General features: G+C 39.2%; 3 protein-coding genes across 4 annotated transcripts in view; all 3 read left to right on the top strand.

Moving 5' to 3' along the window:
• Positions 1-667: 667 nt before the first annotated feature.
• Positions 668-2,142, top strand: LOC106092751 (uncharacterized). The gene has a single exon (XM_013259672.2). It carries the CDS (start codon positions 772-774, stop codon positions 1,765-1,767), a length of 996 nt encoding a protein of 331 aa, XP_013115126.2. The 5' UTR covers positions 668-771; the 3' UTR covers positions 1,768-2,142.
• Positions 2,143-4,514: 2,372 nt separating this feature from the next.
• On the top strand, positions 4,515-9,548 carry LOC106092749 (X-ray repair cross-complementing protein 5). The gene is made up of 6 exons (XM_013259669.2): positions 4,515-4,648; positions 4,722-4,817; positions 5,226-5,473; positions 5,983-6,108; positions 6,181-6,865; positions 8,418-9,548. The coding sequence occupies exons 1-6, from the start codon at positions 4,634-4,636 to the stop codon at positions 9,450-9,452; spliced, it is 2,205 nt and encodes a 734-aa protein (XP_013115123.2). The 5' UTR covers positions 4,515-4,633; the 3' UTR covers positions 9,453-9,548.
• Positions 9,549-13,740: 4,192 nt separating this feature from the next.
• The window catches only part of LOC106092750 (uncharacterized), a 65,265-nt gene continuing 61,336 nt past the window's right edge, over positions 13,741-17,669 (top strand). The window contains exon 1 of one of the 2 annotated variants that reach the window (XM_013259670.2): positions 13,741-15,190. The gene's annotated coding sequence lies outside the window, so the exon portion shown is untranslated. Of the gene's footprint in view, positions 15,191-15,363; positions 15,465-17,669 lie in introns of those variants that run through there. The other variant, XM_013259671.2, reaches the window with a different exon arrangement.

Raw genomic sequence — 17,669 nt, forward strand, 5'->3', positions numbered from 1 at the left:
AGCAGACGACAAGAAAAATAGTACTTTATCTGAAGCAAAATATGCCCGAATACATGCATTGTACAACGTGCACTCACTGAAATCCCAATCAATCTCTCTTTTTGCTTAAGGGCTCATTTTATGCATTCACTCATCGCGTTACTTGGTGTCTTGTTTATCAGTTTTACTCGGTTCTCAATTGTCTCATACAATGCAACCGTTCGTTGCGGAAACAGGGTGGCCATTAGTTATTCAAAGGCGTCAATAACTCGCCTTGTCAGGGGATAATATCCATGACATAATGAAAATAAATATATATTGATAGTATCATAGGCACTTAGTATTCATGCAAAAGCCGGGACCGCCCGTCCTTTCACTGAGACTCTCCGCTCGATACCGTTGATGGGAACATTCTTAATGATGAAGGCTTGTAAACGCGTCCGATAGCTCGCAGCTAAGCTTCTCGTGGCAGCAATGAACTCCACACAGATCGGACCTCCAGCCCGTGTGCTGAAGGTCTAAACCCCCAGTGCGATGGATTAAAACAAATGACAACACTTTTATTTGTTTCAATTGCAGGGTTAAACAGTCTATTGACTTTTGTTTATCTGATGACATGGAGTTAGATGAAATGGCATATGAATGGGGCTGGCCGGCATTGCGTTACAGCTGTTGATGCGATGCTGTCATTTATCCAACAAGTGAGTCATTTAGAAGATTTCGCGTTTGTATCGAGTATTTAACTCAGTTTTGCATCAATTGCGTCTTAAGCTTCGATCAAATTATCAAAAAATGTCTAAAAAAGTATCTGTAGATGGCAATAAATTCAAGCCCAACTTGCCGTTGGAGGAACTTTTAAAAAACTTCGAAGATACAATGACCGTTTTGGATCCCGACGATGAAGACTTTGAAGAATTGTGGCAGGAATTTTCCCAGACGGTATGTGGTTGCGTCTCGAAAATCTTATTCGATTCAAAAAATCCCAAAAAATGTGAAATGGATAAAGCCAGTGCTCTTTTGAAGAAATACAGAGAAGAAGGCTTATTCATGAATCCTACATTTTACAATCAATGGATATATGCCTTCAGAGATGAGCTTTTAAAAAAGCCAGAATTGTTGGACTTTTGGAAAAATGAGGTCGTGGCCAAAGAGCTTGGTCCATGCTGGGCCAGAGATTGTGACTTTTTCGATGATAGTGAAGATCCTGAACCTGCAAATTTCTACAGACATGCTGGTTGCGAGCCGGCCTGGTTGAAGGAAAATAAAAAACCAAATGCACCGCCCCTAAATCTCATGGCCAATACATGTGCGTCTGGCATAGACTCTAGCACCTCCACCGATTCTGGTGTTGCCGCATCTTTAAAGAAAATTACCAAGGAGAATGCCTTAGAGGATTACAAGCATAATATGGTGGCCCAAAAGAACATCGATTATGATGATGAAGATGCTTTCAAAAAAATATTCCAGGAAGCCCGTGATGTAGTGTGGCAACTATTATTTGAGGAGTCCTCACTTACAGCGGAAAAGTCCAAAATGGCTGCCGCTTTGCTGCAAGAATACAAAAAGGATGCCTGCTTCTTCTCGCCCTATGACTACAACACTTGGATAGAGAAGGTTCGCGATGAACTATTTAAACGCAAATACTTTGACTTCTGGCAGATTATTGTAAAAGAACAACTGGGATTGTGTTGGTATAAAGATTCCGATTACTTTGATGATTCGGATGATCCCAAACCTCTGGAGTTCTATAAGTCCGGCGATGAATTAATGAAAGCACAAAAAAAGTAATAGAAGTCCAGAATATGAATATCAATTGATGCCTACTTTTCGTTGTTATACAATTCAAAAACAAAGCAGTTAAAGGGAGGGAATATTTGTTCATCCTTAAAATTTCCAGATTACAAAACTTTACAAAACTATTGAGAATTAATTTTATATTGTTTATTCTTTATGTTATATATTAATTGGCCTTAAAAATTGGAAATACAATCGAATACTCATCTTTATAACATTTAAGTGCAGCTGCATATCTATTGGCTATAACTATTTTATATGTACATTAATAGGAATGTAGGCCTTAACAAAAAATAGTTTCACCACGAGCATAGCTTCGTGATATCTATATAAAAGTATTTTTTTAAAATATAAACATGTAACAAATAATGAAGCCTTTGTTCTTAATGATGAAGGCTTTATTCATTCGAATTTTAAGAAAATTTAACGAAATATTTGTTCTTAAAAAAATTTCATAGAAATTTTGTTTTCTATGTAAGCAAAGGTAAGATTGATAGTGCATAGACGATCCGGAACAAGATTAATGCGCTGAGCCATATCAACTACCCATTATTCATGCAAATAAGCGAACTCGACCGAGGACCTGTATTATTTGTCAAAAAAATTTACGATATCCTTTCCCTGGGTTGTCAACGTTGGACGCAACAATACTCAGGCAGCAAATCAGTAGAACATACCTGGTTACTCTAGCCCAATTGAGATGCGTATGGCGTTATAAACTGAACTCATGTCGTTTAAGGTTCGACGATACCATTCCCAATATCTGCCCTACATGACCCCACGATATCAATCCCCAATTTATACGCTCGGTCTATAAAGGCTATGAAGAGCTCATATTACTGAAGCTTGAAATGGAGATGGTAGCGGGGTCAAAATAATCTTAGAATGAATCAATTTGTATACTTAAAACGAAGTTGCCAATAATAACAGCAATGTGCAAGTTGCATCTGTTGGAGGGTTTATAAGATAAAGTTTCTTTCGCGACAGGTTAGCTTCTTTTAATGCAATGGGAAAACTGATAGTCTGATAGCTGTATACCGATCACCTACCACCACTTCGTTGTAATTCTTAAAGCTTTCTGTTTAAACCTATTTATAAGGTAACCTCCCCTTGTAGACCTTGAAGATTCAAACTGACTTTTATGCATTGTGGGAAAGAACTCAAAAGATACACTTCAAAGGCCTGCACAAGACCATTCATGTCTGCTTTCAAGACACACTAACAATCATAGAGTGTTTCAAGCAAAGAGGGTAAGAAAGATAAGAGCTGGCGTTAGAGGGCAATACGTGATGACGAGTGACAAAATTTTAAGACACAACATATTTGAATTGCTCACGATATTTCGTTTTTCCTTTATTGCAACTTTCGGTTGCAAAGAAACAAAGCAAAATACGAAAAAATGTTCGAACGAATGCCCGAATCAAAACAGAATAACCCGAAAATGTTGCAACCCTCAATGTGAATCCAATTGGAATACAATAAAAATGTTGTGTCTTTAACGCGAGTTATTTTACGGTACGGGGAAGACAAAGCAGAAACTCTCTCTTGATTATCTTACCCTCTTTGGTTTCAAGAACTGTACTCTTCGTTTAAAAATACAACATTATATGCATGGCGAAACAATTAAAGGTGGTCTCATTTTTGCAACAACCACAAATCATATGGTGCAATCGGCCATCTTGTCATTAAGCTGATCGACGTTTTGCCAACACACACAAAAAAAATGTGAGTGCATACATGTGCGTACATGAGCAGAGAATATGCGAGAACGCAGATAACAACAAAGAGAATGCAAACAAAAATATATCATCTAAAACCCAGTTTACACCAAAGAGCGTAAGAAAGAAGAAGAGCTGGCATTAGAGTCCAATTCGGGATGACAAGTGACAAAGTTTAAAGACACAACATGTTTGAATTGCTTACGATATTTCATTTTTCCTTTATTCCAACTTTCGGTTGGAAAGAACAAAGCAAAATACGAAAAAATGTTCGAACGAATGCCCGAATCAAAACAGAATAACGCGAAAATGTTGCAACCCTTAATGTGAATCCAATTGGAATACATGGAAAAGGTTGTGTCTTTCAAAGAGCGTAAGATAATACAAGAGAGGGTTTCTGCTTTGCCTTCCCCGTACCGTAAAATAACTCGCGTTAAAGACACAACATTTTCCATGCATTCCAATTGGAATAACATTGAGGGTTGCAACATTTTCGGGTTATTCTGTTTTGATTCGGGCATTTTTTCGTATTTTGCTTTGTTTCTTTGCAACCGATAGTTGGAATACAGGAAAAATGAAATATCGTAAGCAATTCAAACATGTTGCGTCTTTAAAATTTGTTACTCGTCATCCCGTATTAGGGTCTAACGCCAGCTCTTATTCTTTCTTACGCTCTTTGGTGTCTTTAACGCGAGTTATTTTACGGTATGGGGAAGACAAAGCAGAAACCCTCTCTTCTTCTTTCTTACGCTCTTTGATTTTGCCAAACACGCAAACAAATTTGTGTGCGTGTATGTGTGCGTGCATGAGCGGAGAATATGCGAGAAAGAAGATAACAACAAAGAGAATGCAAACAAAAATCTTACATCTTAACACCGCCAAACCCGGCCGACTGTTCGCATTAGACCACCTTTTTAAATCCGCCTTGCTACAACACTTGCATATAGGTAACAGGGCGATACACAAATTTTAAAACCGTTAAAAGTAAAATATATTCCAATCGTACACCCTGTCTTTACTAGTGCCCAAAAACAGCTGTTCATAAAATAATTATCCCGCGGCTTAATTTCACAATTTTTGTTTATCATTTGTTTGTAACATTCCGGTCCTAAAAGTTTTAGTGAGTTTATCGTTTTGCAAATATGGCTTATAACAAGGTAACTTCTTTTGTGTGTAACGTTTTTAAAAGGTTTACAAATGAATAAATTAATTGTTTTTGTCCCTTCAAAGGAGTATATGATAATGATCTTGGATAATCGAAGGAGTACATCAGAAGAATTCAAGGAAAAAGCGGTTAAATGTTGCTCGGATATAATTAAACAAAAGGTATGTTTAGATAAAGAAAAAAACATTCTTAAAGATTTTCTGATCTGAAAGTAAAAGTTCAGGTCTAAAGAAGGTCCTTTACAGATATCTTTCAAGGTCGGGTACCATCTAGTTTGGGTTATGATGGTACTAGGGAGGGAGAGCTAGAAGTTCCTTACGCCTTTAGATTACCTATTAGTACCATTGTTGTTGTTTTAGCAGTGTGTTGTACACTGAGGCGGCAGCCCTTGCCGACGAAGGAATCCATCGGGTCAATCCGGTACGCAAAACCGGCGGCCATGAGATTGCATTAAACAGCGTTGGTAAAAAAAAAACTCCTTCCAAAATGCTTTGAGCTTCATTTTATATAGAACTGATCAATAATTGTGAAATATAAAATAACGAACTTCTTTTTTTTTATCATTTTAGATTTGTTGCGGTAAAAAGGATTATCTATCATTTGTCCTGGTGGGCTCTGAACGTACTTACAACGATGTAAATACCAATGAAGATCACGATGGCTATCTTAATATTGTCCAATATGTGGGGGATTTGGAAATGCCTTCCTGGCAATTGCTTATGAATTTCTATCAATTTGTTAATGAGCCTTCATCGGATGAAGGGGAATGGCTGGATGCATTGGTGGTGGCATACGGCATGTTACGAAAAGGAATGGAGTAAGTTTAAACGCAAAATTAAAATGGTTATTTTAACCTATATGGGATGGAGAACTCTAGCAGTGATGGAGTGTCGGTCATATGAGGAATAAAGAGATAAGAAGTAAAAGCCCTTAAGAGAGAAGCATGCCACGTTGATGACAACTGGCGTAAAATAAACATCTATTATAACATGTATTACGATCTTGTTAAAGATAAAGGAAGAACGTTTTAAGCGGTTCGTATTCAATAGTGGCAGCGATGAGGAGACAACAAAAAACCCCTAAATGAGAAATATCTAGACAAAATGGGTTATGCCTGTAGTAATCCAGCCAAGGAAAAACAAAAACCAGTAGTAAGGGCCGATAGGTTGTCAGATGTACTATATTAGAATGGATATCTCACTTTATGAGCCGTATGCATCAGCTAGGCAATAAGTACTATTGTAGATTACGAATCATTCTAATACTACTGTAGCAAAAATTTAAAAATGTTTAACTTTTTTTATAATTAAAATTTTGTTCTTTCAGATCATCTAAAATTCAACGTTTACGTTTAGTTTTGTTCTATGATTTCAATGATGGTTTTAATTCCTATGACTCTTACAAGGATATTACCGAATCATTATTGACAGACAACGTGGATTTAATTGTAATGTAAGTGGTTTAAACAAAGATTTCATCTATTTTTCAAATTCTTTTTATGTCAAAAGATTTTTTCTTATTTAGATCTCCAAATATTTGTTTTATCGATAATCCTGCTAATGATTACTTGCCCCAGGCGATATTTAGTCCAGGCAAGAAGTCCGATCAATGTTTAGAAAACGAAAAGCATGCCTTACGTTTGGTATCCCAATGCAATGCAAAACTTTGCAATTTAAACGAAGGTCTGTCAGCCGCTCTAAAATTTAAAAACAAACGTCCTTGGACTTGGAATAATAAGTTACGCATTGGCTCCAAAATTTGCATTAACATCACGGGCGTAATACATTGCAAAAATGAATGCACAATTAAACTGAAAAAAATATGGAATGAACCAGGCGAAGTTTTGGTCCGAGAATGGGGTCATTTCATACATGGCAATCAGGTTACAGTTGAAAAAGATGATCTCATGGAGGGTTATATGTTGGGTGGTTCTGCCATACCCTATGATGAAAGTGTAGATGATGATAAAATTAAATTAGCACCTGGTTTGACGTTTATGGGATTCATACCACGCAAACTGGTATATGATGAGTATTTTGCTGGAGAATCCACCTACTTAATATTGCATCAACGTGGTATGACATCGTCAGCGAAAAAATTGGATGCCTTAGTGCGTGTATTGTTGGAAATGGACAGGGCTATACTCTGCTGGAAAGTGTATAGTGAGAAATTCAACAAAGCACGCATTGTGGTGTTGTTGCCAAATGAGGTAAGTGTGTAACGATATATGAAATAAATGTAAATATATAATAGCTGATAAACTGACCACCTTTGATAGCGTATGACACATTATCGTCGAGAATCATTTTCTTCAAAAAGTATTTAAAGGAGTTGGTACTAGGTATTCCATAAAAAGTTCAGAACTGTTGGAAGGGCACGCGGCCAGCAATCTTTCCTAAAAGAAGATAAAAAGAAGAGATAAAGAAGATAAAAAAGCAAATGGTAGAAGACGAAATCAACGCACAAGACAAAAAAATAAGAAACCATGTGGACCAGAGAGTTGCTACTAAGATGGTTGAGTGACCGAAGGGAGCAGTTGTCGATATAAGTCCTCCAATTTAGAGCGATAGCCGAGGGGATATACAAATACTATCCCAGTGAACGTGTTCGTCTTTTTTCGTCATGGGAAAGGCACATCGCTGAGTGCCTTCTCCGCACGCTTCTGGTACGTGCCGGGATCAAAAAAAACCCCGGACCCAGGTTCTGTTCGATTTGCCAGAACCACCTTCATCATCGGTCTGTGTCGGTGAGGTGTAACCGGTGCAGGGAGGGGGTACATTTCCGATCTTGCTCTGGCCTCACTTCACTACGGGAGTATAGTCGTACTGGATATGTTGCAAGGTGCAAGGTGCGAACATAGCCAGCAGTGGGTCACAAGCGTCGTCGTCGTCGCCTTCTGTCGCCCACCGACCTCTCTTATCTCTCTCTCTCTCTTATGCGTCAATATACCCAACAGCAGCATCCCAGCCCCAATATTGCCAGGCATCTAAACTGCACCGGTCTCCGTGGCAAGATCGATGAGATTGTGGATTTTATGAGTCGGAAGAGCATATTGGTCGCAGCGATCAATGAGACAAAGCTGACCAACACCCGACCTAAGTGGGTTGAACATTCTCATGCATGAGCTTCTCGATAAAGTGAATGCTTTCAACGATAAACACGCAAATGAGGCGACGGCTGGTGCTTAGGTTGCAGGTTGGCAATGGCCATGGGGAAGTGTATTTCGTCAGACAGGACACCACTTATCCCAGTGTGAAGCATGACCACTGATAGCTGATAAAAGTCCTGTATGGTCATTGTGAGTTCAGGTCGAGTGCTTTTTGTCACTATCGGAAGTTGCTAGTCGCTTGCCCTCCTAACCTAACCAGAGTTAATAGATTTTGATGGTTAGACTTTCCTAAAGACTTCAGCAACATCTTCGACTTTGATTAGCTGTGATCTGTCATCGTATGTTAGCTTCGTGCTTCCTTCAGGATTGGCTTTCGTCCTAAATCTGAGAAGGAGCTCGACAAACTGTCTCCGGTTAGGTTCACTTATCCTCGGTCTGCTTGGATTATGATCATTATTCGGGTTTCGCTCTTCATATTAAAAAATTAAATTCGCAAATTGAGGGTTAACCAATTATAGCTCAGGTCTGCGGTTTCCCGTTCATTTAAATTGTTATAAAAGGACACTTGCAAGGCACTCTTCCCATGGTGATGACTTTAAAAAAGTATTTCTTAATCATATCTTAAAAAATGTGTCTTAATTTTCAATTTCAGTTGGAAGATGATTGCCCAGCCACACTTTCCATGATCGAAATGGCTCACCACTCGCAGTATCATTTTTTCGAATTCCCTAAATTGGCCAATCGACATACCGAGTGTTCTAAGGAACAATTGGATGCCGTTGATCATTTAATTGATACCATGGATCTTACATTGAAGTCGGAAGACTCTCAAACTCCCAGGGATACTTTTGAAAAGGATTTACTTTCCTTCACAAAACTACCACATATTTTTGAGCGTAATTTTATGGATATAATGGAGAGAAAAATTCTATGTAAAGCCAGTGAAGACGATGAACAGTTTCAGGAAATGTTAAAAGATAAAAATTTTGTTGAAGCCTTTTGGAAGCTGCCAGAACATTTTGAGAAGGATGCAAAGGATGCTGCAAAGAAAGTCAAGAAATTATTTCCTCTTACAGAAAGCGATGAATGGCAGAAGAAACTTAGGGCAAGAGAAAATAGAAAGGAGCCATTGTCACAAAACACCAAAGACAAGGATAACTCAAACAATAATGGTGTCCAACTGTCGTTTGATCACGTGCGTTCGTCAACACCAGCTGAAGACTTTGAACAACTCTTGAAGGCCTATGTTTTTCCCATACACGACAGTACACAGCGTGATGTCAAATTCAATTATTATGCCACCCAATTATGTGGTGTAGTTAAGGATATGATATTCAAAACGGATTCTCTCACACCCACAGACTTTGAGAAAATAGCTGCTGCCTTATCAGTCTACCGTAAGAGATGCTTTATTTTCAATGCATTCGATGATTACAATAAATATGTAACATCTATAAAAGCCAAAGTTGTGGAACGCAATTTGAATGTTTTTTGGGATCATGTTATCGTTAAGCACGAATTGGGTTTGTGTTTTATAGGGGAACCATCCTTGGATGAACAGATTAAGGAGAAAGACTTCTATAGTCTAGAATTTGCTGACGCTGTTAAGTTGACGCCTGAGGAAATGGAAATGAATGATCCCGAAATGGATGAGATGTTGGCGAATATAAATGAAGAGGAACTATGAGTTTTATTTTAAGATAAGCTAAGTTTTTTTTGTACTGTGTTAACATTTTTTTTAAATAAATGGTTGTTTTCTTCTGGAAAAGTAAAAAATAGACAAGTAGTATCAAAACGCATGTAAAAAATAGTATGTAGTAAACCCTGGCAAAGGAGAGGTAACGCGAGAAAAGGAGAGAGACCATTATTCTAAAAAAAGAAGAGAGAAAAGGAAAGACGAGACGAGGAAAGACGGTGTCAGAATGAAGCTCCGAAATTCTTTCGCACAACCATCCTTCAGCATACGCAAAGAGAGAAATCTCGTAACAGACACTGATAGTGTGGTTTAGGATACGGAAAACAATTTTACCGGCTGTTAGTTTCTAATATTGCAACTAATCCCTGATGATCGTATAAAATATTTACTGTTCAGTCAAAATGAGGTGTGCGTAGCAGTAGTCAGGCTGAAAAACAACTGGGCAGTGGGAGCTGGTTGTGAGCAGAGCATTTTGACAAACCAATCATTGAGCACCCAACGACAGGCCAGACGAAAATAAGGATGGCAAAACTGCACTTTATAAGGCGCACTTTATTTCGCTGAAATTTGGTATGCAGGCGTGGTTTGACCCCAGGAACACAAATCTGAATTCCGTTTTTGGGGCAAAGGCCCTGGGAGACAAAAAAATCCCTTTTTGGGGGGATGTGCTACAATCTAGGCAATATGGGTATCAAATGAAAGGTATTAACGAGAGATACTACGATATAACGAGATTGCGAATATGCAAAAACATGTCTAAAAATTTGACTCGTGAAAATCTACGGGGTCTTGAACCCCCTTCACCTTAAGCAGTGTGGGTATCAGATGAAAGGTAGGAAGGAGTAGATTAAAATAGATATGCAAAAAAAAACAAGTAAAAGCGTGCTAAGTTCGGCCGGGCCGAATTTTATATACCTTCCACCATGGGTCGCATTTGCCAAGTTCTTTGAATGACTTTTTCAAGTAGAAAAACACCACCTTGAAAATTTCAGGCAAATCGATTAATAATTGCGCCACCCAGAGGCTCAAAAAGTCAAACTGGGAGATCGGTTTGTATGACAGCTATATCAAGTTTTATACCGATTTAGACAATACTTGGAACAGTTGTTGGAAGTCATACCAAAACGACATAAGCTAAATTTCAAACATATTGGATACGAATTGCGCCCTCTAGAAGCCCATGAAGTCTAATCGGGAGATCGATTTATATGGCGGCTATATCAGTATATGGACTGATTTAGACCATACTTGTCACAGTTGCTGGAAGCCAAAATAAAACACTGCATGCAAAACTTCGACCAAATCGGATAAGAATTGCGCCCTCTAGAAGCTCAAGAAGTCGAGACCCAAGCTCGGTTAATATCGCTGCTATATCAGGGTATGTACCGATTTAAACCATACTTAGTACAGTGGTTGGAAATCATAACGAAACACGTCATGCTAAATTTCAGCCAAATCGGATAGGAATTGCGCCCTCTAAAGGCTCAAGAAGTCTAATCGGGATATCGGTTTATATGGCGGTTATATCAAGTTATGGACGGATTTAGACTATACTTAGCACAGTTATTAGGAGTCATACCAGAACACTTCATGCAAAATTTCAGCCAAATTTTATAAAGCTCTGTTTATTTGGCATCTATATCAGGTTATCAACCGATTTAGACCATACCTGGCGCAGTTGTCGGAAGTGACACCACGTGCAAAATTTTAGTCATATCGGGCGATAATTGCGCCCTCTAGAGTCTTAAGAAGTCAAGACCCAAAATCGGTTTATATGGCAGCTATAGCGAAACATGGACCGATATGGCCCATTTACAATCCCAACCGACCTACACTAATAAAAAGTATTTGTCCAAAATTTCAAGCGCCCAGCTTTTTTCCTTTGAAAGTTAGCGTGCTTTCGACAGACAGACGGACGGACATTGCTTGTTCGACTTAAAATGTCATGACGATCAAGAATATATATACTTTATGGGGTCTTAGATGCATATTTCGAGATGTTACAAACAGAATGACGAAATTAGTACACCCCCATCCTATGGTGGAGGGTATAAAAAGGCTATGAAGTGCATTTTTCCCTAAAGGATTCTGAGGAAGACAAGGAAGTTCCGGTCGAGACCGAATCATAGCTATTTAGAGCCGTAGATGATGCAGTTGGCCCTGATGGAATATTGATACCGATGCTCAAGCAAAATGGTGAGTTGGGAATAAAATACCTGAAAAATGGTTCGGGTGGTATCTGCTCTCAGGCCGGGTTAAATGCGCCCTCCAATGGAAATCATGTAGGAAGATCTTTCTCCTGTATTCATCGCATAGACACAGACACGTGCTGCTCCTGCCTGTCTCAAATTAATACAAAATTCCAATAGATCATCAACACGAATTTCGTTAGATGCCCACCACCACAGCAAAGTTGGCAATCGCGTTTGATGGAGTGGGGAAACGAACCTTTCCGTAGCCCTTGACATTTCGAAGGCATTTGATAGACCAATCATACCACACTCTTCAATGACTTTATCGGGTCTTATCTCACAAATTCGTCGAAGAGATGGATTGTGAACTACATGTAGGTAGCCATACGCAGAATTCAGAAGCCGATACGGTACTAACAACTGGCTGTCATGAGATTTCCCCGTAGATCTAAACAGCTTTGAGGTCTAATCTGCATGGTGCTCATCGCTGTCACGAGAGGCTTAGCTGCGAGCTACCGGGCGCGTTAAAAGGTTTCGGATCGTGGAATGCTCCAAATCAGCAGTTTCGAGAGGAGAGGCTCAGTGAGAGCCTTGCTTGCTTGTTCACCTAAAGGACCCTGACGAGGGTCATCACCTCCGCATGCAAATGCGGCTTGAACAACAACAGATCAACTCTGCAGGATATCCAACAGGAGGCTGTACGCATTGCGACCTTATCATACCGACACAATAAAGTCAATTGTACTTGGTGGTGTCCAACATTTCAAGAAAGCCCTGTCTAAAAAGAGCAGAACTACTCTGGACTAATTGAAACCTAGAAGGCGTAGCAAATTAAACACTTTCGTTCAAGGTTAATCGATTCTATGCCCGACATCTGCAGGTTGTGCGATAATGAGGAGACATGGGAGACAATGGAGCACCTTTTGTGAAACAGCGCTGCGATTGCGAAAAGACTAAACATTGAGTGAAAACCTTTTTCTGCGTCGAGATTTCCTGGAAAAGCATGACGAAACAATTAAAGGTGGTCTCATATCTACAACAACCACAAATCATATGGTGCAATCCGCCATTTTGCCATCAAGCTGATCGACGGTTTGCCAACCCTTAAAAAAAATTTGTGTGCGTGTGTATATACGTGTGCGTACATGAGCAGAGAATATGCGAGAAAGAAGATGACAACAAAGAGAATGCAAACAAAAATGACGTCTTATTACCGTCAAACCTTGCCGGCTGTTAACAGCTGTCCGCGTGAGACCACCTTTTTAAATCCGCCTTGCCTTTAGACGATAAGACATGTCATATGAGCTGTCACTTTCTGTATTCATAAGACTTGTCTTATGTACGTCGAATAGAAATAAAGCATGTGTCGAATAGAAATGAGTATAGTTCCGGCTCTGAAGGCGCTATTACACGGCATGTAGATGTCTTATGACATGCCACTTTTTGTGTTCACATGTAATTGAAAATGTTTGTCAAAATTGTTAATTTACATACGATTCATAATCTTTGCTGTATGTGTATTTTCGTGTGACATAACCAAAAAATTAGAGCAAAATCTGATTTTTTTATGAGTAATAATTGTTAAAGTTGCGAGAAAGCTGGTTAAATCATAAATTTGTGAAAACAATTTAATTTGGGGTTGCTATTATTCGACTGATAAAAAACAGCTGATTTCTCTATGTTTTTAGAAAGAATAGAGCACGCTCTAATCGAAAAAAATAACATGTGCTATTGTGAAAAGTGATTTTCACATAATAGTTTAGTTTGTATCACACGACCTGTTCAAACTCAACATGTGGTAAATTTGACATGTCATAAGACAACTACATGCCGTGTAATAGTGCCTTAAGCTGTTAAATTGGTTCGCAGACAATTTTTAAATGTGTCTCTTAAAACGGTTGAATGTTAATATTAAAGTGTAAACACCCCTTATATTAGCCATCAATGGCGCACATGCAAAGCGCGTTGCATTAGGTACGCTATATAAGTGGCATGGCAACTCTGTTGCTGACAAAAAAAAATTAACAAGACAAAAAAGGAGGTTGAGTTTATAAACAACATTCGTACGTTACATAGAAAGAAGTGAAAAAACTTTCGGTTTTGTTAGGAAGTGAAATTTAAAAAGTTATTTTATAAATTAAAAAGACAATTATATGACATAAAGATAAAAAAGTAAATTTCGATACATGCAGACGACAGACTTCTGACAATAATAAGGTGCTTAAAATTGTGTGGGTCTGCCAGCGAGAAGGAAGAGCATTTTTTGGTAGAAGGAAGAAATATACATATCTAGTGAATAGATGCCACCAGTCGCAGTCACCATCGCCAGCAGCAAAAACCCTTGAGCAAAGTCGTTGTCGTAACAGCTGTTCGTTTAAAATTACAAAACAAAATCGCGCGTGTCATTGAAAAGAGTGGACATAGATGTTGACGGTCCACCGGACGGTTACGAAAACCTAACCATTCATTGTGGTTATTAGTATGAACTTTCATACTTGACATCATTTGTTAGCTAGCTAAGTGTAAAGTGTAATTCGGTGCATTGCATTATTTATTGACATATCTGCAAAAAAAAAATATATTTTCTACTTCCGCATTCAGCCAGCTGCCAATAAAACGCGAGCGACGAGGTTATTTCTTCTTGTTGTTGGCAATAAAAAAGAAAAAATACGTTACACCTAAAAACCACGTAAAAGCTATGAAATCCTAAAACAAACCACACACAGTTTCTTGTGATAAAATAATAAAAATGTGCAATAAATTTCTCTAAAGAAAAGCAAAACAAAAAATGTATATACCTACACCACCAGACAGCAATGGCAATAATAATAGAAAATTAAATCAAATGCTAGGTGGTAGTCACATGAATATTTCTAGTCATTGTTAATGAAAATTAAAAAAAGAAAATCGCAAGACGACAACAACGACGACGACACTACACAAACAAAAAATATACGGCAATTCGAAGCAACAACACTAAAATAAAATCAAATAAAAATACGAAATTACAACAGCAACTACAACTAGTTCGATGTGAGCAACAACAACAACATAATTCAGCCATGCATAGAACTATTATCAGCATAGCAATTAACATCTACCAAAGAAAGTCCATATAGAAGAAAATAAATAACTATAAAACATTTGTCGTTTTCATTTCGATATCTTAAGACGGGCGAACATTTTTGAGTTTTGATTATTATATTAGCCGCTATCTCTTTGTCGTTTCTATCCTGCATTGAAATTAAAATCGAAACACTACACTTTGCTGTGCTCATCCGCCCACCACCCACTCTCAGACGCCTAGTGTTGTCAGCATCGACCGTATGTGCACGCACACACAATCGAACCTACATATACAAAATCATTATTTGCCGATTCTCTTACGAGAGTACGAATGCGTGCGCCTGTTTTAGCAAAATAAAATAAAGAGAACGAATTGTGAAGAGTAACTTTCTCTCTCTCTTCATCACTTGTCATACGAGACAGCAACAGTAGCTTACCGTTAGCATTCTTACTGTGATTACCCATTAACAGGTGAGTGGGGTTGTGTTAGGTTTTCAAAGACATTTATCGTTATGCCTTTACCATTTGTCTTAGTTTTGTGTGTGTTAATAATAGTTGTTGATGTAATCCTCGTTTGTGGATAAATTTAAAGTGTCTTTATTAGTGTAAGGCATTAGAAAATTCACTCGAAAATATTTGCTATAAGTCAACGATGCAGCACTGTGTGTGATATATCCATATGGACATGAGAAAATTCTCTATCTTTTGGTAACAAATAAAATGTGTTGTGACTTCCTGATTACAGGTGAGATAGTGAAGTGTTGCCAAAATTCTACAAAAGATATGAGTTGAAGTGTTTTTGCTAATCGGAATAAAGTTATGTGAATGAAAGTAAATATCTTTCGTGCTCTTTGCAATGTGTTAGTGTCATATGCTGGGGCTTACGAATAGCAAGGGACGCCAAGTATTGTGATATCACTAGAATTATTGTATTGTGATATGATTAGGACAACCAAGTTCGAGCTACATAACAATGAGCGCTAACTATCGCTCTGCTAAAGGTGTAAAACTTGTGCACATACACACACACAAGCCGGGGCCAGCAAATAGTGCGCCATACTACGATTATTTGAGAAGGACATACATGTTTGTACTTACTGACGCACTAATGAAGGTATGAACCTGATTGATATTTCGGGTCCAAGACATTCTTTATCTGTAAGTATAAGTCTGACCAGTATCCGAGAAAGACCAGTGCCGACTCACTGTGCATGGTTAAGGGCATGGTCCCGGGACGGGATAACTATGAACACCACACAGGCTAGAACTTTGAGCTCCTATCTATGTGCTTGTCATATGTAGTTATCTCGAGAAGATATGCTGAGTGCTACCGGGCGCGTCCATAGGTTGCTGATAGTGGGAGTAGCTGCAACTGCAGTCGCGGGCAATCAGCGATTGACAATACGAGTTTTTTTTGCGCCTTTTAATAACCAATGGCCATCAAGTTCCTGCAGCCCGGCACGGAATAGCTGTGTGCTCCACACAGGCAGGAACATTGAGGTCTGATCTGTGTGGTATTCATAGCTTTAATGAGAAGCTTAGCTGCGAGCTACCGGTCCAGTGCCAACTCACTGTGCATGGTTAAGGGCATAATCTCGAGACGGGAAAACTATGAACACCACACATGCTAGAACTTTGAGCTCACATCTATGTTGGGGTCATATGTAGTTATATCGAGAAGATATGCTGAGAGCTACCGGGCGCGTCCACAGGTTGCTGATAGTGGGAGTAGCTGCAGCTGCAGTAGCGGACAATCAGCGATATGACAAGGCGAGTTTTTTTTTGGGGTTTTTTAAATACCAATCGCCATCACGTTCCTGCAGCTCGGCACGGGATAGCTGTGAGCACCACACAGGCTGGAACATTGAGGTCTGATCTGTGTGGTATTCATTGCTGTCACGAGAAGCTTAGCTGCGAGCTACCGGGCGCGTCCGCATGTTGCGGATAGTGGAATGCTCCATACCGAGAGGCTGTAGCGGCAGTCGCCGACAATCAGCGGTATCGAGCGGAGAGTCTCAGTGAGAGGCGGCTCTTTCACAAATACTGAGGGCTATGATGCTCGATATGACAAGGCGAGTTATTGGGACTTATGCCATTTTGCCTGCTATTTTGCAAAGCACAGAACCATATGCCATACGACTCTTTCAGATGATTTGCTGAGCTACTTTCCGAATGTCTGGCGAGAGATAAAGGCTGTTTTTATACCCAAGGCGGGGAGACAAGCCACTTTCTGCCGATTGACTACAAGCCAATCTGTCTCTCATCCTTCGTTTTAAAAAACCTGGTGAGAATTTATGACAATTGTAAGAGATCATCTCGAGCCTTCACTGGCATGTACGTACCAGCACGATTTCACTAAAGATGGGTCGATTGACAGGCCGCTTCATGATGTGGTTGCCTACATCAAAGAGAAAAGAGGTCTGCGAATTCATGTTAGGGGCCTTTTTGGACATAGAAGGAGTTATTTAGTAAGGTGAAGCAATAGTTCATACAGGGAGCTCTGGTGGACATGGGAACCCCCTCCTGTTTTGATGAATTGGGTTGATACGATGCTGAAAGATCGGATTATCAATCAATTTGTTTGAAATAAACAGCTGAATTTCATGAAAAAGCTGTTCGATGTTGCTAATATTTGCTGGCAATATTACTCCTGTTGAAATTTTCAAGCTTTCATTTACCAAACTCTCAAAATTTTGCTCTCTCGCGAACTCTTCCGCCCCCGGCCCAGGATAGCGGTGAGCACCACACAGGCTGGAACATCGAGGTCCGATCTGTGTAGTGTCGTTTGTCCGTCTGTCTGTTGAAATCATGCTACAGTCTTAACAAAAAAAAGAGATATTGAGCTGAAACTATGCACAGGTTCTCTTTTTGTCTATGAGCAGCTTAAGTTCGAAGATGGGCCATATCGGACTATATCTTGATATGGCCCCATAAAGACCGATCCGCCGAT

Source organism: Stomoxys calcitrans, chromosome 3, assembly GCF_963082655.1.
Source record: "Stomoxys calcitrans chromosome 3, idStoCalc2.1, whole genome shotgun sequence".
In the NCBI taxonomy this organism is placed as follows: Eukaryota; Metazoa; Arthropoda; class Insecta; order Diptera; family Muscidae; genus Stomoxys; species Stomoxys calcitrans.